This window comes from Chiloscyllium plagiosum, chromosome 10 (genome assembly GCF_004010195.1).
Source record: "Chiloscyllium plagiosum isolate BGI_BamShark_2017 chromosome 10, ASM401019v2, whole genome shotgun sequence".
Lineage (NCBI taxonomy): Eukaryota > Metazoa > Chordata > Chondrichthyes > Orectolobiformes > Hemiscylliidae > Chiloscyllium > Chiloscyllium plagiosum.
In genome coordinates this window covers 63,839,769-63,867,609 of record NC_057719.1, presented here as the reverse complement: position 1 = coordinate 63,867,609, position 27,841 = coordinate 63,839,769, and the positions used below count along the sequence as shown (strand labels likewise).

Here is a 27,841-nt window from a genome sequence, read left to right as displayed (position 1 = left end):
ACACTTGATTGAGTCTTTTGAAGAAGTAACAAAGAGGATTGATGAAGGCAGAGCGGTAGATGTGATCTATATGGACTTCAGTAAGGCATTCAACAAGGTTCCCCATGGGAGACTGATTAGCAAGGTTAGATCTCATGGAATACAGCGAGAACTAGCCATTTGGATACATTACTGGCTCAAAGGCAGAAGACAGAGGGTGGTGGTAGAGGATTGTTTTTCAGACTGGAGGCCTGTGACCAGTGGAGTGCCACAGGGATCGGTGCTGGGTCCTCTACTTTTTGTTATTTACATAAATGATTTGGATGCGAGCATAAGAGGTAAGAGGTAAGTTTGCAGATGACACCAAAATTGGAGGTGTAGTGGACAGCGAAGAGGGTTACCTCAGGTTACAACAGGATCTGGACCAGATGGACCAATGGGCTGAGAAATGGCAGATGGAGTGTAATTCAGATAAATGCGAGGTGCAGCATTTTGGGAAAGCAAATCTTAGCAGGACTTCTACACTTAATGGTAAGGTCCTAGGGAGTGTTGCTGAACAAAGAGACCTTGGATGCAGGTTCATAGCTCCTTGAAAGTGGAGTTGCAGGTAGATAGGATAGTGAAGAAGGTGCTTGGTATGCTTTCCTTTATGGGTCAGAGTATTGAGTACAGGAGTTGGGAGGTCATGTTGTGGCTGTACAGGACATTTGGTTAGGCCACTGTTGGAATATTGCTTGCAATTCTGGTCTCCTTCCTATCGGAAAGATATTGCAAAACTTGAAAGGGTTCAGAAAAGATTTACAAGGATGGTGCCAGGGTTGGAAGTTCTGAGCTACAGGGAGAGGCTAAACAGACTGGGGCTGTTTTCCCTGCAGCGTTGGAGGCTGACGGGTGACCTTATAAAGGTTTACAAAATTATGAGGGGCATGGATAGGGTAAATAGGCAAAGTCCTGGGGTCAAGGAGTCCAGAACTAGACAGCATAGGTTTAGGGTGAGAGGGGAATGATATAAAAGAGACCTAAGGGGCAACCTTTTCACGCAGAGGATGGTATGTGTATGGAATGAGCTGCCAGAGGATTTGGTGGAGGCTGGTACAATTGCAACATTTAAAGGCATTTGGATGGGTACATGAATAGGAAGGGTTTGGAGGGATATGGGCCGGGTGCTGGCAGGTGGGACTAGATTGGGTTGGGATATCTGGTCAGCATGGACAGGTTGGACCAAAGGGTCTATTTCCATGCTGTACATCTCTATGACTCGGCTGCTTAAGACTTTATATTTTAGCTGGGGTCAGTGCCAGGTGAAATACAAGGTGCAGCCATGCAGAATGAAGGGCCATGATCTTTTGTACTCCGCAAGGGTAAGTGCCACCACATTCTCTCTGTCACGTCGCTCTAACTCTGGAACTGCACATGCCTTTCACAAACCGCTAATGGACTTAATTCTCGCTATTAGCTGCATCATGTCCACTCAACGGCTTTTGCCAATCTAATCCCTCACCCCCACGTGACTAAACCTTACTGCCTTCTGAGTTTCCTCCTCAGTGTCTGAGAATATATGAGCACTTCTCCTGCTACTGTAAAATGACTATCTACTCCATTCATTCCCACAATTCTTACTTTTGCTGGTTTGGTGGGCTTCGGGCTGCAATGTAGTCAGTGGTTTCTGACATAAGGTGCCTTGCTCCTTCCAAGGAGAAAAGTTTCAATTCATCTTAGTTGGAACCTCAACTTTTTACAATTTATGGTAAAGCCTAGATGAGGAGTGCAGAGGCATGGTTGCTAAATTCATAAATGACACCGAGCTTGGCAGAGAACTATGCAATGAAGTAGATGTAAGGAAGTTGCGGACAGATATCAAGAAGTTAAATGACTGGATAAAAAACATTTAGCAGATGGCCTTTAATATGGGACAAGGTTGAAATTGTTCACTTTGACAAGAAGAATATAAGAGCAAAGTGTTACTTAAATGAAGAATGATTACATAATTCTGAGATGCAGAGGGATCGAGGTTCTCTGGTACATGAGTTACAAAATATTAGTTTACAGGTACAGCAAGAAATAAAGTAGTCTAATGGGATGCTGTCCTTTATTACATGAGGAATTGAACATAAAATAAGGATGTTATGCTTCAGTTATACAGGATATTGATGAAAGCACATCTATAATACTTTGTGCTGTTTTGGTCTCCCAATTAAACAAAGGATATAAATATATTTGGGAAAGTTTACTGGAGGTTTACTAGATTGATAAACTGGAACAGTGAGTGATAACTTGATTGAGTTTATAAGTTGCTGGATGGTCTTGACATGAGAGGTGTTGTGAAGTTGAAGGTGTGTACTGTACCTTTAAGAGACAGTGAATGCTTTTCTGAACTGAGAGATCACAAACACCTGTGTATATGACCAGAATGTACTGGAAAATTGAAAATATGTAACATAACTGTGAAATGGATACCTGAGTTTTGGTTGCGGTTTTGACAACAATTCAAAATTAACCAATCAGTTAAATTATGCCCCAGGATACTGAAACCCAATTGAGTTTGAATTTATTGTTTTGCCAACATTGAACCAATGACACGATCTGAAGTTGGTGATATAAAAATGCGGATATTTTGAAGACTGGAGGGAGAAAAACTGCCATCGAGAGAGGCACAAGAAATTAGAAAACTCTCTATCAAAGGTACCTTTTCATATGAAACATATGCTTGCAACAAAGAGCAAGACAACAACCCAGGGAATTCAGCAACTGGAAGAGTGAAGTCACAGAAGACAACAGCTGTTGTGTGGTTTTGAAAGTAAGTTGATATAATTTTACTAAGTGTCTTATTGGAACAGCATATTGTTATTCAGTTGGAGACAGGTAATAAGCAGTTAAGAGAAGGGGGTGTTTAGAGTTGTGAATAGTTGTTTAATTTTAACTTTTAGAGTTAAATAAATTGATGTTATTTTCTTTAAATCGTGGAATTTAGGAGTTCTCTGTCATTCATATTTTAACAGATTACGAAGCAAGGTGAGCTTTTCTAGGTGTTTAATTTAAGTAACAGAGAGTTTCACTGCTGTGTCGTAACAGAAGGATGTTTCTTCCTATCGGTGATTACAAAACCAGGGGTATGATCAGAACAGTAATGAGGAGAATTTTTGTTTTCTATTGAAGAGGGTTTTGCAACTTTTGAACAGATCGCCTCAGAAGGCAGTCGAGGCACCATCTTGAATATTTCAAGATAGAATTGGTTAGGCAGAGGCAATAATAAGCTTTTGTTGATGCATTAGTGGGAGCTCAGTGCTCCCAGCGGAACTGACTGGTAACGGAGTGGGATTCCTGACACCCATCTTAATATTCCAAATCCAGGAAAGGTCCATAGCTGGCTTGATGCATATTTAATTGACTGGCCTTTACCAATGGGGAAATTGGGCTCTAGCCAATACGCCTGACAGATCAGTAAACCTGTGTGCAGAAAATAGAAACTTGAACTGTATCAAATTATGAGCAAAACTGAGAGAAGTTTGAGCAGTTCATTCTTGACAAGGTGTAGATTTAGTGCCGATCCCTAAATGCCATTGAGAAAGTGGTGTTGAGACAGAATCTTGAACCGATGCAGACTATGTAAACCGACAGTGTTGTTATGGAAGGAATTCCAGGACTATAATCCTATAACTGTGAAGGCATGGCCATTAGTTAACAATGACCGACAGTTAACTGGTGCATTCTTCATAGCAATGCCGTCTCCCAATCAGAGCCCATTCGCCAACCAATAAATAGTGGCATTTAATACATTGTAAATATTGCTTTCTCTTCATACAGGTATTTCTTGCAAGTTTCTTGTCCTGATAACAAAGTGAAAAGGTTTTTAAAAAAGTATTTTTTCCAGTACCACTCAAGCGCGAAACTACCAAATGACTATTTGTACACTCAATAGTATGGAAACATTTGGAGATCATTCTGAAACTGCGATCAAAACACCGTACAATTACAATTTACTAGAAAGGCTGCTTAGAAAGCTGTCCTTGACGTGCACGCACAAAAAAGTCAACAAATGGAATAGACTCCAAGAAAGAATATGGAGGCAAAAGCCCCCAGAATCACTTAAAAATTACTGAATGCCATTATAGGGGAACTTCAATGTCTTTTCAATGGAAAAACCAATGTAGATCGAATGGCAGTCCTTACCCATAATGACTTTGTGATCCAGGGTCTTGCCTGTTTGTGCAATGACAGGCTAAGTACATCAAAGCACAATGGCAACAGACCTGCATTTCCCAGAATATTCTTCAGCCACAAGTGCTGAAGAGTTCAAAATCAATCTTGTATCATTTTCAAAAGCTACTGTTTGCAGAAGGAATTATTTCATACATAAAGCATAAGGTGACTGAATCAGGAAATATAATTAACTTCCCTATTGCCAGTGCTAGGCAATGACCACCTGCACATGAGAGAATCTAAAAGTCCCCCTTGTCACCCAATGGCATTATCATCACGGAATCTCCCACTATTAAGATCATAGGGGTTACCATTGACTAGGAACTGAACTGGACAAAAGTGAGGACTGCAGATGCTGAAAACCAGAGTTTAGATCAGAATGGTGCTGGAAAAGCACAGCAGGTCAGGCAGCATCCAAGGAGCAGGAAAATCGACGTTTCGGGCAAAGCCCTTCATCAGGAATGGAGACAGGGAGCCTCCAGAGTGGAGAGATAGGGTAAGGTGGGGGGGAAGGGAAATGAGGAAACTCATGACCTGTCCTACCTGCCAATCTCCCTTCCCACCGATCTGCTCCACCCTCCCCTCTGACGTATCACCTCCATCCCCACCTCTATTAACCTATTGTACTCTTTGCTACCTTCTCCCCAACCCCCCCCCACCACATTTATCTTTCCACCCTGGAGGCTCCCTGCCTCCATTCCTGATGAAGGGCTTTTGCCCGAAATGTCGATTTTCCTGCTCCTCGGATGCTGCCTGACCTGCTGTGCTTTTCCAGCACCACTCTGATCTAGAAACTGAATTGAACCAGCCATATAAATACTTTGGCTTCAAGAGCAGGTCAGAGGCTAGGATCCTGAAGCGAGTAGATTACTTCCTAACTCAAAGCCTGTCCATTAAATAGAAGGCACAAGTCAGGAGTGTGATGGAATACTCCCTGCTTCGCTGGATGTGTGCAGCTCCAAAAACACTGAAGAAGCTTGACACCATCCAGGTCAAAGCAGCCTGCTTGGTTAGCACCACATCCAAAAACATTCACACCCTCCAACACCGAAGCAGTATTGTGTACCATCCACAAGTTGCATTGCAAAAATTCACTGAGGGTCCTTAGGGAACACTTTTCAAACCTATGATCACTACCATCTAGAAGGATAATCAGGATGGCAAATACATGGGAAGACCACTGGTTTCAAGTGTCCCTCCAAGCCACTCACTACCTGACTTGGAAATATATCACCTTTCCTTTAATGTCACTGGGTCAAAATTATAGAACATCCTCCCTAAAGTATGTTTGCATACCTACATCAAATTTGTCAAGAACGCAACTTTTCAAGGGTAACAAATGGTGGTCCAGCCAATGAAACCCACATCCAATGAATACATTTAAAAAAAAATCATTAATTTGTCACTTTTCCACTTGTCACTTCCCGACACATTAGAAAACAGCAGGTCAGCTTGTTCTCAAAAGCAATCTGCATGGTCGCAAATAAAATTAAGCAAGTTAATATCTTAATGTACAGATTTTTGTTGGAATTTTCACTTGAGGAGTACTATTGCAGTGGACATGATCCTTTACGAGTTGAAATTGATTCACTGAGATCTGTATAACCAAGCTACATTTCTTCTTTCACACTTAAATGCCAACATCACATTAGGTTTTAAAAGTATTATTGCTTTATGTTTAATTGGCACTTACCCAGGTTTCATGAAGACTCTGCCAAAGTGGATCTGGGCATGAAGGTCAATGTCCAACACCTGCTTCAGGTAATCCTATCAGACAGTAATAGTAACGATACTGGTAAAAGCTTGCACATGGTTTAGTTGACATCATTGCGAAATTAATATAATCATCATTACATAACAGCTCCATAATCATTATACCACAGATTTTCACTCTGTGGAGAATGTATTATGGCACTGTCCCTATGATTAAAAAACACGTTTTTTTGTTCCTGGCTTTATAAAGTTTGAAGTAGCTACTGTTAAATTTGAGGCTGCCCTGTTCAACTAGAAGCTAAAAGCAGAGGCACACCAAACAATGACAAATAATATCCCATTGTCTACAGAGTTGCGATTACTTGATATATTTATTACTTGATCATGGCAAAGATTTTAAATCACAAGAAGTTTAACTTGCTAGCTTTATCTTTTGATGGAAACCCAGGATCTGACAATGCTTGTGACTTATGGAGATATCACATCCTGAAAGGTACACTTCAATGATGGAATGTGTACTCAGGAAAGTGAATGCATTACTACTTAAACAATGATAAACTATCAGCTTTCCAAACAAGGATACATGCCCTTGTGAACTGATTCCAGTTTGCTTGCATGGATATAATATTTCACCCAAGTCTTTTTGCTTCCGTATATAGTTCTGTTTGTAAATAATTCCAATATTGCTTAAGACTGTATATAGTGGTATAAATTTTTTCCATTTGTCAGACAGGAGAGGCAGTGACCACGTCAGGCATTTTCCAAACAAATCATTCAAAACGGGAAAGAAGTGACAGTCCCAAGCCATGTAAAGAAAGTAGGTTTCAGTTTATCGCATGTCTTGGTCTGTTAACGCAAACTGCTGCAAAAGGTATCTGTGAAAAAGCTTGAACTGCGAGTTAGTTAACATCATCTCCTGAGCAATGCCGACTATAATCACTTTGCTAGACATGTTTTCGATGACCAAGGACCTAAATTCTGAAATAGTCTCTGTACATCCTCCACCACATCTTCCACTTTTAAATCACTCCTTAAAAGCCGATTTCTCCTTAAGTGCTTTAAAGTCATATTTTGTTTGTGTGAAGTGAATGCTCATGTGATGTGTCCTGGAATGTTTATTACTGTAAAGGTGTGATATAAAAATGTTGTTGTGCCATCAATGCCACAATCTGTGGTTGATGATTTTATATTGCTAATGTTTGTACTAGATATAAAAAACATGCCCACTTCATGAGCAGGAAAACTGATTACCTAGCACTACAAAATTTCTATTGAGCTTACATTGAAATTACTATAATCTGGCATGATATATATATATTCAAAGTCAAACATGTTTGGCTGGATGTTTAGATGTGAATTTGACAAGTTTTAATCGCCCACTCCTCCCATAAGACCATAAGACATAGGAGTGGAAGTAAGGCCATTCGGCCCATCGAGTCCACTCCGCCATTTAATCATGGCTGATGGGCATTTCAACTCCACTTACCAGCATTCTCCCTGTAGCCCTTAATTCCTTGTGATATCAAGAATTTATCAATCTGGCCTTGAAGCCATTTAGCGTCCCGGCCTCCACTGCACTCCGCGGCAATGAATTCCACAGGCCCACCACTCTCTGGCTGAAGAAGTGTCTCTGCATTTCTGTTCTGAATTTACTCCCTCTAATTCTAAGGCTGTGTCCATGGGTCCTAGTCTCTTCGCCTAATGGAAACAATTTCTTAGCGTCCACCCTTTCCAAGCCATGTATTATCTTGTAAGTTTCTATTAGATCTCCCCTTAATCTTCTAAACTCCAATGAATACAATCCCAGGATCCTCAGCCGTTCCTCATATGTTAGACCTACCATTCCAGGGATCATCCGTGTGAATCTCCGCTGGACACGCTCCAGTGCCAGTATGGCCTTCCTGAGGTGTGGGGACCAAAACTAGACACAGTACTCCAAATATTGAATTTCATCAGCCATTTCCTGGACCACTCTTCCAAACTGTCTAGATCCTTCTGCAGCCTCCCCGCTTCCTCAGTACTACCTGCCTGTCCATCTAACTTTGTATCATCGGCAAACTTTGTTAGAATGCCCCCAGTCTCTTCATCCAGATCATTAATATATAACGTGAACAGCTGCGGTCCCAATACTGAACCCTGTGGGACACCGCTTGTCACCAGCTGCCATTCTGAAAAAGAACCTTTTATCCCAACTCTCTGCCTTCTGTCAGACAGCCAATCCTCAATCCATGCCAGTAGCTCACCTCGAACACCATGGGCCCTTACTCAGCAGCCTCCTGTGTGGCACCTTATCAAAGGCCTTTTGGAAGTCTAGATAGACCACATCCACTGGGTTTCCCTGGTCTAACCTACTTGTCACCTCTTCAAAGAATTCTACTCCCCCACCCACCAACCCATCCCACATCTTTTTTGAGTGGATTTGCCCTCAGAAAAATTGACCTATTGTCTGCCACTAACATCTACTGTTCATCAATATCACCTCTCCGCTAATATTAACATTCCCATTTATATTTTGTGCGGGGGCACCTGTAACACGTATGTCATTTGCTCCTTTTTTCTCTGCAGCATAAAGCCAATCACCTTTTCAGTCCTCTTCAGTTCCAAGTAAGAATCATACTGGGCTTGAAATGTTAACTTTGTTTCTTTTTCCACACATGTTGCCAGACCTGTTAAGTTTCTCCAGCACTTTCTGTTGTTATTACCAAGTTGTATCTGTCTGTTCTGGGTGAGGGACATGAATTACAAGCATAGGCAGCCTGACCAACGTAACTTTTATTTGCATTGCTTCAAAATATTTACATGTATTATTACAATAGCATGCAGTATAAACTACCTTACAACCAAAGGCAGGCACTGATGCCTTTTACATGTGTTTTCCTTTAATCCCCTGAAAACAGACTCAGTTGACACAACATAGGAAAAGAGGAATTAGGAGTAGGAGTAGGTAATTCAGCCCTTTGAGCCCACTCCGCCATTTGACATGATCATGGCTGATCTTATTTTAGTCTAAACTCGACTTTCCTGCCTGTTCCCTGGAGCCCTTTATCCTGCTTTTTGTCAGAAACATATCTGTTTCTTTCTTGATTGATTCTGCCTCCACTACACTCTGGAGCACTGTGTTCCACAAGATTCGCAACCCTCTGAGTAGTTTCTCCTTATCTCAGTTTTGAACCCACCTTCTCTCACTCTATATCTATGACCTCTTGTTCGAAACTGTCCCACAAGGTGGAACATCTGCTCAATGTCCTCCTTATCAATCTCCTTGAGCATTTTCTTTCCTCAATCAGATAACCCCCTCCTTCTTCTCAGCTCCTGAGAGTACAACCTCAAACTATTCGACAGATCATTGTACACAGCCCTTTCAGCTCTGGAATCAGTTTGGTGAATCTCCTCTGAACAGCCTCCAGGGCCACCACATCCTTCCTCAAGTAAGGAGATTAAACCGGACACAATACTCCAGATGTGACCTCACCAGCACCTTATATATTTGTAACAACACTTCTTTCATTTTATAATCCAGTTCTTTCAAATCAATGCCAAGATTTAATTTGCCTTTCTTATTATATGCTGCACCTCCAAACCCAGTTGCCATGATTCACAAGGATACCTCCATATCTATGCACTTTGAATCTGCTTCCTATTTCAATAATAGTTTGCCTGTTTTATTTTTCTGGCTAAAATGGACAACATTGCACTTAATCACATTAAACTCCATCTGCCAGAGTATGATCCATTCTCCTGGCTTTCAAATTCAATCAGTAATCTCTTTATTTCCTCATCACAGCCTGTTTTCTCACCTATTTTGGTATCATCTGCAAATTTTGCTGTGTTACACTCTCTCCCTGCTTGCAGATCATTTACATCGATTTTAAATAGTTCAGGTCCGAGAACTGAACTGTGCAGCACCCCAATTCAGAGAAGGACCCATTGATGCTGACCCTCTGCTTTCCATCAGTCAGACAATTCTCTATCTAAGGCAATACTCTACCCCAACTCCCTGGGATCCAAATTTTTTGGATTAGTCTTTCACTTGTCAAATGCCTTCTGGAATTCAAGATATACAACATCCACTGGATCTCAATTGTTTACCTTAATGATTACAACCTCAAAGAACTACAGCAAGTTGAGCTTTGTTTTTCCAAGTATTCAGTTATGTCCTCCTTTCTAATTGACCCCAGCAACATCCCCACTACAGAGGCCAAACTGACTGGTCTATAGTTTCACACTTTTTGCCCATCCCCTTTTTTGAATAAGGGTATCACATTAGCTTGTTTTCAATCCATTGGTATCTTTCTAGATGCAGGGAATTTTAGAATATCATAATGATTGCATTCACCATCTCTGTTGCCACCTCCTTTAATACCCTAGGGTGCAGGCCAGCAGGCCTTGGGGATATATCTGCCTTCAATTCCATCAGCTTACTTCAAACCTTCTCCCCAGTTATAGCAATTTCAACAAATTCCTCTGTAGTAATACTTTTGGGAAGAAATTATCTTCCACTCTGTAAACAGAGACAAAATATTGGCTTAGTGCCTCTGTCATTTCTGAGTTTCCCATTATTACAGCACCATTTTTATCATTTATAGGGCCAATATTTACTTTTATTATTCACTTCTTTATTATATACTTGTAGAACCTTTTGTTACCAGTACTTACGTTTTCTGCTAGTTTCCTTTCGTAATTCATCTCAACTCTTTTGATTTCACTTTTAGTAATCCTTTGCTGACATTTAAAGTGCTTCTGATCGTCCAGAATGCCACTACCTTTTGCAGTATGATATGCCCTAGTTTTGCCTTTATGTTAGCCTTGACGTTTTTGTTAAGCCATGGATGATTTTTCACCTTTGAACAATTCCTCTTTCTTTCAAGGATATACTTTAGTTGAGAGGTATTTTGTATCACCTTAGCATTTGTCACTGATCTTCCATGTTCTTCCCTTTAATATTTTTGCCAGTCCACTAGGGCAAACCAGGAGGAAGTGTGGACTGCAGATGCTGGAGATCAGAGTTGAGAGTGTGGTGCTGGAAAAGCACAGCCAGTCAGGCAGCATCCGAGGAGCAGGAGAATCGACTTTTTGGGCATAAGCCCTTCATCAGGAATGAGGAATTCTCAATGAAGGGCTTATGTCTGAAATGTCAATTCTCCTGCTCCTCGGATGCTGTCCGACTGGCTGGGCTTTTCCAGCAACACACTCTCGACACGAGTTCCAACTCCTTCCTCAGGCCTGCATAATTTATCTTTGTCTGACACAAATACTCACGTATGTGACTCTCCCTTCACTCTTACAACCTGAATTTGAAATCTATCATGTTGTGACCACTCCTTCCAAGAGGATCCCATTACTACATGACTATTTATCAATTTGTCCTTGTTACATAACACTAAATCTAGAATAGTCAGTTCTCTGATTGGTTCCATGACATGTTGCTTGAAGAAATAATCCTTCATACACTCAATGAACCTTTCCTTGAGGCTACCCTTTCAAGTTGAATAATCCAGTCAAAATGCATGTTCAAATCACCCATAATTATTGTTGTGCCCTTTTCACAATCTCTCATCATTTCTTGGTTTATGTATGTCCTTTTTCAAAAGTAGCGTTTGGGGCTTGTAAATTATCCCTACCAAGGAGTTTCTTCTTTCGCTTTTTATTTCCACCCAGACTGCTTCAACATTTTGGTCCTGAGTGCCAATATCATTTCTTAATATACAGTAGCGCCTTGACATACGAACGACCCCGTTCACGAACAAATCGGTTTATGAACAGGATTGTACGTAAAATTTTGCTTCAACATACGATCGAAATTCAAGGTATGAACGCAAAAAGCCCGTGTGCGACCACGTGCTTTCATTGTTGTGCTTTGGACGCAAAAGCTCTTGGGCCCCGTGTGATCTCATTCAGTTCGGTCTTTGGCGCGTGCGCTGTGAACAGCCGTCCAAGCATTCTTACGCTATCCGAACAATGGGAAAAATTGATTCAGTTCGAGAACTTTTCGGTTCGCGAACTGGGTCCCGGAACGGATTAAGTTCGTAAGTCAAGGTGCTACTGTAGTTTTAATATCATCTTTAATCAATAAAGCAACTCCACCTCCTGCCCTACTTGTCTATCCTTTCAGAATAATGAGTACCCTTGGACATTTAACTCCCAGACCTGATCCTCCTAAAACCACATTATAGTAATCCCCAACAGGTTGTATGTATTTGTCTCTATGTCTACCGTCAGCTCATTGACTTTATTGAGTACATTTAGGGACAAAGTTGTTAAATACATTGGATGTGGACATGATCTATATGGACTTCAGTAAGGTGCTCGACAAGGTTCCTCATGGTAGACTGTTAGCAAGGTTAGATCGCATGGAATAGAGGGAGAACTAGCTATTTGGTGGTGGTGGTGAAGAATTGCTTTTCAGAATGCAAGCCACAAGAACTGGTGCTGGGTCCACGACTTTTTGTCATTTATATAAATGATTTGGATGTGAACATAGGAAGTGTGGTTAGTAAGTTTGCAGATGACACCAAAATTGGAGGTGTGGAGGACAGCAAAGAAGGTTACCACAGAGTAAAACGGGATCTTGATCAGATGGGCCAATGGGCCGAGGAGTAGCAGATGGAGTTTAATTTAGATCAATGTGAGGTGCTGCATTGGAAATACGAATCAGGGCAGGTTTTATACACTTCATGGTTGCTGAACAAAGAGACCTTGGAGTGCAGGTTCATAATTCCTTGAACATGGAGTTGCAGGTAGATAGAAAAGTGAAGGTGTCTGGTATGCTGGGTTTTATTGGTCAGTGCATTGAGATAGGAATTGAGAAGTCATGTTACGGCTGTACAGCACATTTGTTAGGCCACTATTAGAATACTGCATACAATTCTGATCTCCTTCCTATCGGAAGGACGTTGTGAAACTTGGAAGGGTTCAGAAACAATTTATAAGGATGTTGCCAGAGTCGGAGGATTTGAGCTATAGGGAGAGGTTGAATAAACTGGGGATATTTTCCCTGGAGCATTGGAAGCTGAATGGTAACCTTATAGAGGTTTAAAAAATCATGAGGGGCATGGATAGGGTAAAGAGACAGAGTCTTTTCTCTAGGGTGGGGAGTCCAAAACTAGAGGGCATAGATTTAAGGTGAGAGGGAAAAGATTTAAAAGGGATCTAAGGGGCAACATTTTCATGCAGAGGATGGTGCATACATGAAATGATCCACCAGAGGAAGTGGTGGAGGCTGGAACAGTTAGAACATTTAAAAGGCATCTTGATTGGTATATGAATAGAAAGGGTTCAGAGGGATATGGGCCAAATGCTGGCAAATGGGATTAGATTAATTTAGATATTTGGTCGTTAGGGATGAATTGGACCAAACTGTCTGTTTCTGTGTTATATATCTCTATGACTCTAAGTTCTATTGATTCGGCTTTCTCTTTTAATTTTTTATTGTGCATTAGGCTTTCCACACTCCATCCTTATTTATGAATCCCTGATAATAATACAACTCTCAGTTCTCAAGGAAGCAAAGATGGATTAAAAGAGAATCCTGAATTTAAACGAGCACACAGAAGAATCATTAAGATCATATTCACCGAGTGCACAACATACAACTCATCACTGTACGACATTTTGAAAACATAAATGTCTTGCAAAACTATATCAGTGGGTCATTCTGCTTGACTTAAGTAGATAAACCGTATTTTATTTTCCCTTCTCTACTGCCTTCCAGTCACATCTGCAAATTCTGTTGCAATAGCTGTGCTGACTTTTTATTGTATTTTGAGATATATCTGATGGTTACAGTCCAAATAGATTAGACTACCGATTTAGTGGTTGTGAATCATTTATGGATGACAGAGACAAGACACCTAACTGTTTCATGTTTAATTCTATAGGAAATAGCATCATGATTAACTCTTGAGCATTTTACTTTTTAACTATCTAATTTTTAAAAGAAACATAGGACTGAGGAACAACAGTAGGCATCTGGCCCCTCAAGTCTGTCCCAATATTTCTTAAGATCACAGTTGGTTTGATTGTGGTCTCAGCTTTTTTCCTGTCTGGATCCACAACAATGAACTCCCTTGTCTATCTAAATTCAATGTAATTCAGCTTTGAATAAATTTTAAGACTAATCCTCCACTACCCTTATGAGGAAGAGAATTTCAATCTCTTAACCATCAGAGAGAGAAAAAAAAGTCTTCTAATCTCTGCTTCTTCAACTATGTCCTCCATTTTGTTGCAAGGTTTGTGAAGGTTTGTAGGTCAGGTTGAGGTTTAGGGTGTAGGTTTGCTCGCTGAGCTGTAGGTTTGATATCTAGACGTTCCATTACCTGGCTAGGTAACATCATCAGTGGCGACCTCCAAGTGAAGCGAAGCTGTTGTCTCCTGCTTTCTATTTATATCTTTCTCCTGAATGGGGTTCCTGGGGTTTGTGGTGATGTCATTTCCTGTTCGTTTTCTGACGGGTTGATAGATGGTATCTAGATCTATGTGTTTGTTTATGGTGTTGCGGTTGGAGTGCCAGGCCTCTAGGAATTCTCAGGCATGTCTTTGCTTAGCCTGTCCCAGGATAGATGTGGTCTCCCAGTCTAAATGGTGGTTTTTGTTTCCTCCGTGTGTAGGGCTACCTCGTAGAGGCTTGGCACTCCAACCACAACGCCATAAACAAACACATAGATCTAGATGCCATCTATCAACCCCGCAGAAAACGAACAGGAAACGACATCACCACAAACCCCTGGAACCTCATCCAGGACAAACATATAAATAGAAAGCAGGAGACAACAGCTTCACTTCACTTGGAGGTCGCCACTGATGATGTTACCTAGCCAGATAATGAAATGTCTGGATATCAAACCTACAGCTCAGCAAGCAAACCTCCACCCCCCCATGTCTTCTAGTTTTTAAACAAACACAATGTTGGAGAAATTCAGTAAGTCTGGCAGCATCTGTGCAGACAAAAACAAAGTTAATGTTTTGAGTCCAGTTTGACTTTTCTTCAGACTTGCTGAGCATTTCCAGAATTCCCTATGTTTGCTTCAGATTTTCAGCATCTTAAACATTTTGTACTTTTTTCCTACTTTTAGTCTCCTCACAAGGGGAAACATCCTCCTAGTATCTAGCCTGTTCAGTTACCTCAAAATTCTATAAGCTTCAATAAGGTTACCTCTCATTCTTCTAAACTCCAATGGGTTTAGGCCCAACCTCTTCAAGCTTTCTTCATTAGATAATTCTTCATCTCAGGAATCAGCTGATTGTAAAACAGTCATATTCTTTCAAATAATACAATCAAAACTATATGAAGTATTCCAAGTGTGGCTTTGCCAAACCCTGCACAGCTGAAGGAACGTTTACCTCCTTTAATAGTCCCTAACAGAAGATGTTATGCTAATTAGCCTATATTTTCCTGTTTTCCACCTCCCTTCTTTCTTGAATAAAGATGTTTCCATTGCAATTTTCCAATCTGCAGGAATCCTTCCAGAACCTAAGGAATTTTGGAAGATTATTTACAAAACAATCATGCAAGAGTCTAATACACAAGCTGTGTAGTCCTGAGGACTTAAAGACTATAAGTCCAAACAACTTTCTAGCACTTTTTCCTGGTTATGATGATTGTTTTGAGCTCATTCCTCCCCATCATTGCTTGATTTTCAACTATTTTGCAGAGGTTTTCCAAGTCTTGCAGTGTGAAATAGACACAAAATACTTGTTCGATGACTCCACTATTTCCATGGTCAATTTCCCAGTTTCTCTCTCACAGGATCACTTTAACTCTGCCACTGCACACTCATCTCAATAAAGGTCATTGACTACCATTCTTAGTATTGTGTGTGTCAGGTCCTCTCAATGGCTCTCATCTACTTCAATCTCCCAAAATACAAACCCTTTCTGCTCTCTATTCTTCCTACTCACTCACCAGGAACACCTTATCACCTCAGTTGTTTATGCATCACCACTAACTGCTCTTGTATCCCCTTTCATCATATTCAATCTTTCTCATTATCTCTTTGCAGGACAAGCTGATCCATAACCAGATCAAGATCCAATACTGGTGGGGAAAGGCAGACATTAGAGTCCTCACTTCCTTGTGAGAAGAGAATACTCAGTTTGGGTGGAGAAGAGCAGGACAGTTAAAGTAGAGATGAGGAGATATCAATGAACAACCAGCCCTGTAACTTACACTGCACTGCCCTCCCATTACCACAATGCTAACTTATTCTTAATCTTTATAAGCTTTCATACATCTTTGATAACTCATTCCCTCTGCTCTTTTGTGCAAGCACTAGTGGTACCACTGAAGTTTCAGAGGATGCACTTGAACCATTCACCAACCCAGACTTTCACCTGAGTGCCTACTCTTTCCAGATTAGACTCGAAGATATAAACCATAGGTGCTGGGGACTTGTCAGACTATAAGTTCAAAATATTTTCCAGCATTTTACCCTGGTCATGGTCATGATTGTTTTAAGCAATAGATCCATGTCATTGCTTGACTTTCAACTAATCTGGTGAGCTCATAACCGGTACATCTCTGTGGTGGATTGAGGAAGAAATGCCCAAGTCTCTGTCTGTCAAAAGACTGCTCAGTCCCAGACACACTCATAGTCTCAACTGTTAATATCCTGAACAACCTGTAGAGACCAGCATAGACACATCAGTCAGGTTCACCAGCTTTACACTTGGTAAACTGGAAGGAAGCACAGTTATTTCTATCATCAAGTTAGTGATTTCCAAAGAGAATGACATCCTGCAGAACACTCAGTGACTGCTGCACCTGCACATTATCACTTCGTCTATAGGTGTTCAGCATCAGTGGCAAGGCTAGAGTGTGACAAGGGACTTCCCCCTTCCTCCAAGGGCTGATTCCTCGCAGGGACAGAGGGTGGTTCCAGTGGGTGCACACAGGAAGGACAGGTGACAGGGAGCTGCCCGGAAGCCTCTTCTCAGGCTTGTCCAGAGATGCATGGCCACTTCACCTCTCGCCTGCCCAGTGATCACAAAGCCTACTGCCATCAAAACTGAAAGGGAGGCGGTAGGCCCAAAGGCACCATGGGGTGACCGCTGAAGGGTTTGAAGTCAACAGGCCAACCACACAGCAGGCTCCCTCACACCAGTTGCAGAAGTCAGGATGGCAGTCAGAAGTAGTGGGAGGCAGAGGGACAAGAAAACCTATTGAAGGCATTAGTGGAGCATCATTGAAAAGAGTCTTTTACTTCAGAGAATAGTTTTTCCACTTGCATTGGCATTCAAGGTTGGGAGACAGAAAATGAGCAGCTTACATGTCCACACTGCATTAAGTGCAGTGGTCTGCTGAGTATGACTACACAAACACTACCTCTCACAGGTTCAACACTTTGACAAAATGCTCAAGCATTCCAAGGCAATATAACAGTTTGTATACACTCCAAAACAGTGAAGGCTGTCTGAAGATGGAAGGATCAAAGGGAGATTCCTGAGGATTCCTTTAACTTGCTAGCTATCAAGAGGAACTTCCCTGTACAACATCTGGATACTGTTGTGGGATGCCTTAGCATAGTCCAAGTGTCATCTTCATTCTGTGTCAGCCTGAGGTTTTATCAAGTTGTTCTTAGCCATGTCAGGAGGGGTCGTCCTCGTTTCCCAGCAGCCCTCCTCATATGGCCTGAGGACCTTAAAAAAATGTAGGAACTTGTGAGTTGTTGAGTATGTAAGAGTCATAGCAGCTCCCAGGATATCTGCACTGTCCTTTGGAATTTGACATCGTTGGTCAGATATACTTTGAACATAGATGGAGTGGAAGCCTTTTCAGTTGACAAGCTCCACAGGTTGCTGAGGATATTGGTCCGTCGATAATGCCCTGCACCTGGGGGTGCCAACAATGATGGAGAGTCCCAGTGCTCAAGCTGTTTGACTCTCATCGTCACAGGGAAGGATATTATAAGTCATTGAGAAAGTAGCGTCAGTATCATCCTGGATGCATTTGTGGGTTGAAGACTGGTAGGTGCCATATAGGTTCCTGGTTGTACCATGACAAGAGGCACAGGCATAAAAGTTCAAGGCAGCTGTGACCTTGGTGGCAACCAGGATAGGCTTCTGAGCGCAAGCCTTCCTCAAGTAGATTGCAAAATTCAGCAATAATGGATGGAACAACCTTAAATCTGTACCTGCCCTGACTTTCAGACAGTTGAAATTAATAACTGCAAGGACTATAGATGCAGGTCTGAGCATTCTCCCCTGCCTCCTTGGTGGATCTTCAACTTCTGCTTTCCCCTCTGAAGGCTATACAGTGGTGGTTGTTCTTGCTAGGATTGAGCATGAACTCGTAATTACTGTACCCCTCTGCATTGTCTTTGGATTGCACTTAGCTACAATGAATCCAGGGATGGTGTTCTAATGTGAATTCTATGAGCAGTTAACCCTGTGGGAGAATGTCTGAAAGATAACATGATTTTATTCAAGGAATTCCTGAGCATTTGCATCCACCACTGAAGCTACCCACAGTATAGCTTGGAGGCTTCAGAAGGAGGTCAGTGCATGGCTTCAGAAGGAACTTTGAGTAATCCAACTGCAAGTTTCACAACCAAATGTTTCACACTATATCTGACAGGGAATTCTGCCAGTAAGCCACTGCCACAACCTGCCACTTCTCTCCATCTCCACAACTCCCAGTAGTTAGTGATAGCTTTTCATACCCTGAATAAATGACCCTGCTGGCATGCTCTGCACCATCCTGCAAAGAGAAGGCTCAATCCACATGGCAGCCTGTATACTTACATTTTAATAAGAGGATCTGCAACTGGAAAGTACTGCCTTCCTGTACTTGCTCATGAAATGGAAACTTCAGGCTCAGGCTCCATTTAAGTGTCTTGTTACTATGACACTTGCCAGCTAATATGAGAAGGAGGTAACTTGTGTGTACACTATGTAATACTCATAATTGCTTGAGGACATAATTTTTCATCTGTTTTCCTGGACACAAATGGCTTGCTGATGAACACGGTTTGCACTTATCTGGGAGTCTAAGAGGCAGCTGAGCTTCAGAGGAACAGCTCGGGATACCAGTGTATAAATCTGGGCTGAGATTCAGGATACTTCCCACACCTGGGAGTCAGCTGCCTGAAACTGGCCTACATTGAGTTTGTAAGGAGAGCTAATTTTCTGTGAAGTCACAGGAAAGCTGTAAGTTCATTGGTTGATAAAAACTGTTTTAAATTGTTGCAAATTGGAAAAGGGTATCACTTTTAAATAAGTAGCTTTGGCTTAAAAACACCAGGAAGAAGGGAAAGTCAGAACCAAACAAAACTAATTCAAAATACAGGAAAGTTAATGTAAAGAATGGCAGCACAGCTCAGTTGAGTGGAATGTGAGTCTTGTAATTTGTGACAAGCCATGACTGACAACCGTATGTACAGGAAATGCTGCCAGCTGCAGAAAAGGGAGATCTATTTTCCATTTTAGAAGCTGGTGAAAGTGCGACTTCCTCAAGGCAGTGCAGTCAGAGCCATGTTTGTGGTACTCTATGTGACTCAATGGTACAGGACGGGAGGGAGAAGAAAGGAAGAGCAATAGTGGTAAGAGATTCATTAATTAGGCAAATAGACATACATGATCCACGATGGCATATTGTCTCCTGGTGCCAAAGTCAAAGATGTCACAGAGCAGCTGGAGGACATTCTTTTGAGGAAAGGTGAACAGCCAGAGGTCACAGTTCACAATGGTATCACTGACTTTGGCAGGGAGGCGGATATAGTCCTGTAATCAGAATTTGGCGAGCTATGTAGAAAGTTAGCAAGCAAGGCCTCAACTGCAATAATGTGCCACATGCAAGTGAGTCCAGAAATAGGAGGATGAGGCAGATGGGGCCTATACAAGCTGGAAGCAAAGCTTCTGAACAGATCTGGGACTTAAATCCTTGCAGAGGCGTTTTGCTGGTGCTGTTTGCAAGCTGAAACTAAATTGGCAGAGGTGTGGGAAATAAGTGAGAATATTAGGGAGGAATATCATGTTGCAAAGATACTTGGGAGAGACAGTTAACATTTGTAGACAGAACAGATTCATTCGTGAACTCAGCATAAGGGAGAAAGTAAGGAAATCTAAATCAGGTTACTGTGTATGTGTGTGAATACTCAGAGTATAGTAAATAAGACTGGAGAATTGCAGGTGCAGTTGGTATACGGAAATATAATGTTGTGGAAATAACAGAGACTTGGCTCCAGGAAAAGTGTTAAATATCTGGGTACAAGGAATTCAGAAAAAAAAAGGTAAGGAGAGGGATGGGCATATTTGTTATGGAGAGTTGGAGAAAGAGGATGTCTCAGAGGGGTCAAAGAGAATTAATGTGGCTAAGGAACCAAAAATGGTACAATAATATTACTCAGTGCAGTCTACAGACTACAAACTAGTGGGAAGGATGTAGAGGAATGAATCTGCAGAACAATTACAGAGAATGCAAACATTATAGGGCAGTTGTAATAGTGGACTTTAATTACCTGAATGTAGACTGGGACATTGGTAGGGTAAAGAATGATGAAGGAGGAGAAAGTGAGGTCTGCAGATGCTGGAGATCAAAGTTGAAACTTTATTGCTGGAACAGCACAGCAGGTCAGGCAGCATCCAGGGAACAGGAGATTCGACGTTTCGGGCACAGGCCCTTCTTCAGGAATGAGCGGAGAGTGTTCAGCAGGAGAAGATAAAAGGTAGGGAGGAGGGACTTGGAGGAGGGGAGTTGGAAATGTCTTCTTCTTGACCTCTCCGCCTCCATCCTACTCCCACCTATCACCCTCACCTTGACCTCTTTCCACCTATCACATTTCCAACGCCCCTCCTCCAAGTCCCTCCTCCCTACCTTTTATCTTCTCCTGCTGAACACTCTCTGCTCATTCCTGAAGAAGGGCCTGTGCCCGAAACGTCGAATCTCCTGTTCCCTGGATGCTGCCTGACCTGCTGTGCTGTTCCAGCAATAAAGTTTCAACTTTGATATCCAAATGAATCCAACAAGAACTGGACCAAGCATATGTGGTACTCATAATCTTCTTCATCCTAAGTATACGCATGATTTTACTACAACTGCTAAGTATTTCATCAGTAATATTTTCAGCAACATAACACAAAACATCGCAGATAAGAAAAACTGCAGCATATTAACATGCCAAATTTCCCCTAAAGTAAATGCATTAAAATTCCATCAAATTTGACAATATTGTTATGTATTTGGCTTTAAGGGGTTAACACGTAGGGGGTTCCATACAACAGCCAAGCAGGGTGAGATCAATAGTTGTGATGTTGAGAAGATATGCTCTTCTTCATTAGGGTAAATAAAACCACAGAAAGTAGACAAAATCAAACACAAAATATTGCTGAGGAAAGGAGTGAACAAAGACAGAAATGGGAACTATTTAAATGTAAATCTATGATTCGCTCCAGTAATAATATCTAACAATATTCAATATCTAGGATCATACCAAAAGAGTACTTTGAAGTATTAAAGGGATTTTCTGCTATCTAGTGATCTCTGAGGCATGAAGTTTCCCTTTCTTGATATGTGCAAGATCAAGACAAACACTAGGCATACAGTAACAGTGATATCACCGCAGGGAGTTGGCAGCCAATTACACTGAAGTATTCTCAAACAGCAAATCAGAAAGTAAAATGCAGTAAAATCTTCTACTCAATTAAAATTTCCACAGAGTAAATACAAATCATCAGTGATACACATGGGATTAAAGTAGCTGAAATATCATAACTTTTTTTTAAATTTGAAAAAAACATTATTGCCATAATAATGGCAAAAAAGCATCCCAGTGATATAACATTAGATTTCTATGAGTAACTATTGAGTTATTAAAATTAAATTGCATTTATATAGTAACTGTTATGGCCACAGAAAGATCCAAAATGCTTTACAGCCAATAAAGTACTTTGGAAGTACAGTCAGTGTTGACACATAGCAGGCAATTTACATGTAGCAAGCTCCCACAAAAAGAAATGCTGTACTAATTATTGAAAAAATATTGACTATGACACCTGGAACAACTTTCTCATCAGTGGTGAGGTTCTGGAACCCACGAGTTCAAAGGGTAATACAGGCAAAAACCATAATCACATTAAAACATGCGGTGGAACAGTCAATGGGTTTAGGAATCAAAATTTGGAGAGTGGGATTAGTGTGACGAGGTATTCATCGACTGGTATGGACATAATGTGCCAGACGACTACCTTCTGTGCATGAAATCTTACTGTGTTTTCTATGTATCTATAACTCTTATTAAAAATAGTGCCATTGGCTCTTCTATGTCTACATTAGAGGACAGACAGGCCTTCACTTAGTAGGCTCTCGTCAAAAAGATAGCAGCTTAAATCTTCCAACTTCCCTCACTGGATTGGAATGTGTTGCTGGAAAAGCGCAGCAGGTCAGGCAGCATCCAGGGAACAGGAGAATCGACGTTTCGGGCATAAACCCTTCTTCAGGAATGAGGAAAGTTTGTCCAGCAGGCTAAGATAAAAGGTAGGGAGGAGGGACTTGGGGGAGGGGCGTCGGAAATGTGATAGGTGGAAAGAGGTCAAGGTGAGGGTGATAGGCCAGACTGGGGTGGGGGCGGAGAGGTCGGGAAGAAGATTGCAGGTTAGGAAGGCGGTGCTGAGTTCGATGGATTTGACTGAGACAAGGTGGGAGGAGGGGAAATGAAATTTTCAGCTCTGATCTCCAGCATCTGCAGACCTCACTTTCTCCTAGCCATAGTGAAGCCACACAGTGTCTAACTCAATGACTCGTCTCTGGTAAATACGAACGTTGTTGATCTCCTCTTGTGTTGAAATCAGAAACAGACATGAAGGTGACAATTGGAAGCCACCCACCCTGCACTGAGACTGAAGCCAGCCGTCTCTGGTTTGATGTTTTCAAGAAAGACCTTTATATCTGCGATGGGAAGATTTGGGTGTCAATCTTACAAGGTAATGCAACAATATCATTAAGGTAGAGATGGATTGTTTGTAGTGCCACCCCTCAGTGAAGTTGTTAATGAATAAATAGAATACATAAAGAAAGAAAGTCACATTTGTATGAACCTCAGCAAGGCTCATTACGGTCAATGAAATTTTTTTTACTCAGCCAATGAAACAGGGCACAATAAGCTCCCACAAACAGCAATATGATAGTTGCCAAGTGACCTGCTTTTGCAATGTTGATTGGTCAGGACTCCAGGGTTAACTCCCTTACTATTCTTTAAAATTGTGCTATGGTATCTTCTCCCTCCACTTGAGAGGATAGAATCATAGAATCCCTACAGTGTGGAAACAGGCCCTTCAGCTCAACAAATCCACACCAATCTTCTGAAGATCCATTCCCCTATCCTATTATCCTATACTTACCCGTGACTAATGCACCTAACCTGAACATTATGACAATTTAGCATGACCAGTTCACGTACCCTGCATGTCTTTGGATTGTGGGAGGAAACCTGAGCACCCAGAGGAAACCCACACAGACATGGGGAGAATGTACTGTCGCCCAACGGTAGAATCAAATGCAATACCCTGGTGCTGTGAGACAGCAGTGCTAACCACTGAGCTACCATGCCAGATAGATGCGACCTTTTTTCTTAACAATTCGCCTCTGACTGCAGTTGTGGGCGCAAGTGTTGCACCTCCTGCGGTTGCAAGGGAAGGTGCCGGGAGTGGAGGTTGGGTCGGTGGGTGGTGTGGATCTGACAAGGGAGTCGCGGAGGGAGTGGTCTCTACGGAAATCTGATAGGGGAGGGGAGGGAAATATATGATAGGGGAGGGGAATCCCACACCTCCCCCCTCACTTCTCTTCAAGGCCCCAAGGGAAACTTCCATATCCGCCACAGATTCACCTGCCCCTCCACCCACATTATCTACTGCATCCGCTGCAGCCGGTGTGGCCTCCTCTATATTGGGGAGACAGGCCGCCTACTTGCGGAGCGATTCAGAGAGCACCTCTGGGCCACCCGGACGAATCAACCCAACCACCCTGTAGCACAGCATTTCAACTCCCCCTCCCACTCCACCGAGGATATGCAGGTCATTGGACTCATCCACCGCCAAACCACAACAACGCGACGGTCGGAGGAGGAGCGTCTTATCTTCCGACTGGGAACCCTCCAACCGCAGGGGATGAACTTGGACTTCACCAGTTTCTTCATCCCCCCTCCCCCCCCCTTGTCTCAGCCGGATCCCTCCCGCCTGGCACCGCCTTCCTGACCTGCAGTCTTCTTCTTGTCCTCTCCGCCTCCATCCTACTCCGACCTATCACCCTCACCTTGACCTCTTTCCACCTATCACATTTCCAACGCCCCTCCTCCAAGTCCCTCCTCCCTACCTTTTATCTTCTCCTGCTGAACACTCTCCGCTCATTCCTGAAGAAGGGCCTGTGCCCGAAACGTCGAATCTCCTGTTCCCTGGATGCTGCCTGACCTGCTGTGCTGTTCCAGCAATAAAGTTTCAACAAAGAATGATGAAGGACAAACTTTCTCCATGTGCTTAGGATAACCGCTCAACAGAAGTGTGTCTCATCCAACAAGAAAGGATGCACTGTTGAACAGAGATGGGATGGGCTAAGCAGATCAAGGATCAGTGGGGGAATGTGTAGGAGACAGTGATCACTGTACTGAAAGGTTTAAGACATTGACAGGAAAGGACAAATAGGCAATCCATAGGAAGAATAATTAACTAGGGAAAAGCTGATTTCAGTAAGGCAAGAATGGAGCTCAGCTGAACAGACTGGAGCAAATGATTGATAGGAAAAACTAGCTATATGACGGGCTACCTTCAAAAAAGAAATGGCTCAGATACAGTCAAGGTATATTCCCTCAAATGGCAAAGGTCAGGCAATCAAATCCAGAGTTCCAGGTGAAGCTCTGCTAGTCTACTGAAAACATTGCTCAAAATGTGGTGACCGCTGTGTAAAACACCTACATTCTGTCTGCAAAAAAAGACCGAGCTTCCAGTTGCCTGCCACTTTAACACACCACCCTGTTCCCTGGCCAACATCTCTCTCTCAGGCTTGCTGCAGAGCTCCAGTGAAGCTGAAAGAACAGCAGCTCAGTTTCTCCTTGGGAGTTCTACAGCCTTCTGGACTCAATATTAAGTTCAGCAATTTGTGGACTAGACATCTTCCCCACTTCCGAAAAGCAAGGAGGTTATGCTGAACTTGTGTAAGCCATTTGTTAGATCTCTGCTGGAGTACTGTGAACAGTCCAAGCTACCACTGTTTAAGAAGCATGTGAAGGCAATGGATATAGTGCAGAAGAGAGTTCTCGGGATGAGAAACTTCAATTATCAGAATAGATTAGAGTGGTTGGGACAGTTTTCCTTGGAAAGAAGAAGGCTAAGAGGAGATCTGAAAGAAGGTTTCAAAATCATGAGAGGTCAGGACACAGTAAAAGTGATGATTTGTTCCTGCTTGGAAAAGAATGTAGAATAAGAGGGCACTGATTTAAGATGACTTGGAAACGTACCAAAACACATCTGTGATTCTGTGCATTATTTAGTCAGTGGAGGCTTGATTATTGAAATTGCTCCTAGCAGGGCCTCAAATTCCAAGATCTTTTACTCTGTCTTGAACAGATAAAGTAATCTCACATAGGCATGATGTATTGTGAACTGTTTGAACTTCACCCCTATTTCAGAGCTCATAGTCTCTCTCTTCCTGCTCCCATTCACCAGGAAGTCCTATCCTATTCTCTACAATTCCCTCCGAATGCAATAACCATTCCCTTGGAGATGCTGTATAGTGATGCCAGTCCCTAGTTTAGAATTGTCTTCTTTCCCCAGGATTCCATGGACTGCCAACTGATGATTATTGACTAAATCCCATGACTGACCATGGCATAATGGTCCAGACTGACATGGCAGGATGACCCCGACTGACTATATCCTTTCATTTTTCCGTATCTTTGATTGTAAACCGAAATGGGAAAAGTTCTGTTTTAAAAATCAAGCATTGTGGAAAGGATTAATTCACTTTTGAAAAGCAATTTAGCTGACTCTCATTGTAAATGCTATCTACACTACCATTTATTCAAGCAGAGGAGGAGTCTAGTTGCTAGTGAGCTGGGGCCAAGGGATGTGTACGAATGGAAATTTGGCCAGCAACGGGTAGCTGTTTGATCTGGGGAAAGGTGACCTGTTGTCAATGACAAAGACCTTCTGCCTGCCAACAGCTATGTGATTCACTCCCAGGTAGCTAAACAATTTGTGACAATGAATATTTTAGCAGAAGTCATTTGACTTCTATTTAGGACGAAACTCTCCTCTCAGTAGTAAATACACATCAAGCCTGAAGTTGCTGTAAGCTGTACTTCTCAACTATTGTGCCAGATAGTTCATGAGTGTGAACCAGTTGTTCTGTACCTCTGCCAATCAAATGAAAGCACCTGGACAGGGAAGAATGAGGACCAGCAGGACTGTACAATTTGAAAGGATCATCTCAGGGAACCTTATTGAAAGGGACTGATGAACTACTTTTCCAGTCTCTCTCTTTGCGCATGACACCCATATTTTTCTTTATCTATCTGTGTGTGTAGGGAGAATGTTATAAAGTTAGTGATTTAACAAGTAGGCTTATATGCCAATGGTCTTAAAGGTTTACCTGTTGTTATAACATATTTATTTTTCTCTTTATTTACTCATAAGACATGGGTGTTGCCAGCTGGTCAGTATTTACTGCCCAACCCTAGTTGCCCTTCAGAAGGTGATCGTGAACTGCCATTTGAATTGCTGATGTCCACGTGCTGTAGCTAGACCCACAGTGCCTGTAGGGAGGGAATTCCAGGATTTTGACCCAGCGACTTAAAGGAATGGTAATATATTTCCACGTGGCTTGGAGAGGAACTTGCAGGTGATGGGCTCTGATGTATCTGTAGCCCTTGTCCTTCTAAATGAAGTGGTCATGGTTTGGAAAATACTGTCAAAGGATCTTTCTGCAGTGTATCTTGTAGATAGTATGCATTGTGGCTAAGTGTCCGTGGTGGAGGGAGTGGATACTTGTGGATATGGTGCCAATCCAGCTTTGTCCTGGATTGTGTCAAATATCTTGAATGCTGTTGAAGCTGCACCCATCAAGGCAAGTGGGGAATAATCTGTTACACTCCTGACCTGTGCCTTATAGACACTGGACAAGCTTTGGGGAGTCAGGAGGTGAGTTACTCATCACAGTATTCATAGCTTCTGACCTGCTCTTGTAGTCACTATATTTATGTGTAAGATCAGTTCAGTTTCTGATCAATGGTAACTTCAAGGATGTTGATAGTGGGAGATTCAGTGAAGGTTACATCACTAAAATGTTATATGTTGGTGGTTAGATTGTCTCTCAATGGTCATTGCCTTGCACTGGTGTGGTATGAATGTTACTTGGCACTTGTCTTCTGGAGCCTGGATATTGTCTAGATTATGTTGCATGTGAACATGGACTGCTTCAGTATCTGAGGATCATGAATGGTGCTGAACATTGTGTAATCATTGACAAACATCCCCACCTCTGATCTTATAATGGAGGGATGGTCATTGATGCAACAGCTGAAGATATTTGGGTCTAGGACACTACACTGAGGAATGTCTGCCGAGATATCCTGAAGCTGAGATGACTGACCACCAACAATCATAACTATCTTCCTTTAGACACGGTTATGACTCAACCGGCAGTGAGTTTGCTGGATGATATCCATTGATACCAGTTTTGCTAGTGCTCCTTGAATGCACATTCGGTCAAATATGGCCTTGATGTCAAGGCTGTCACCTTCAGCACACCTCTGGAATTCAGCTCTTTTGTCCATATTTGAACTAAGGCTGTAATGAGGTCAGGAGCTGAGTGACCTTGACAGAATCCAAACTGAGCATCACTGAGCGGGTTATTGCTGAGCAGGTGCTGCTTGATAGCACTGTTGATGACACTGTCCATCATCTTATTGATGATCAAGAATTAAAAAAAGTGTGGTGCTGAAAAGCACAGCCAGTCAGGCAGCATCCG

The 27,841-nt window shown here is 42.2% G+C and overlaps 1 protein-coding gene across 8 annotated transcripts in view; it reads right to left on the bottom strand.

Annotated features, from left to right (window-relative positions):
• LOC122553706 (gephyrin) overlaps positions 1-27,841 on the bottom strand; it is a 537,285-nt gene that overhangs the window by 31,378 nt on the left and 478,066 nt on the right. For all 8 annotated transcript variants that reach the window (XM_043697923.1, XM_043697929.1, XM_043697921.1 and 5 more), the window contains one exon: positions 5,873-5,946. In XM_043697923.1, the coding sequence (XP_043553858.1) occupies positions 5,873-5,946 (74 nt within the window). The remainder of the gene's footprint in view (positions 1-5,872; positions 5,947-27,841) is intronic.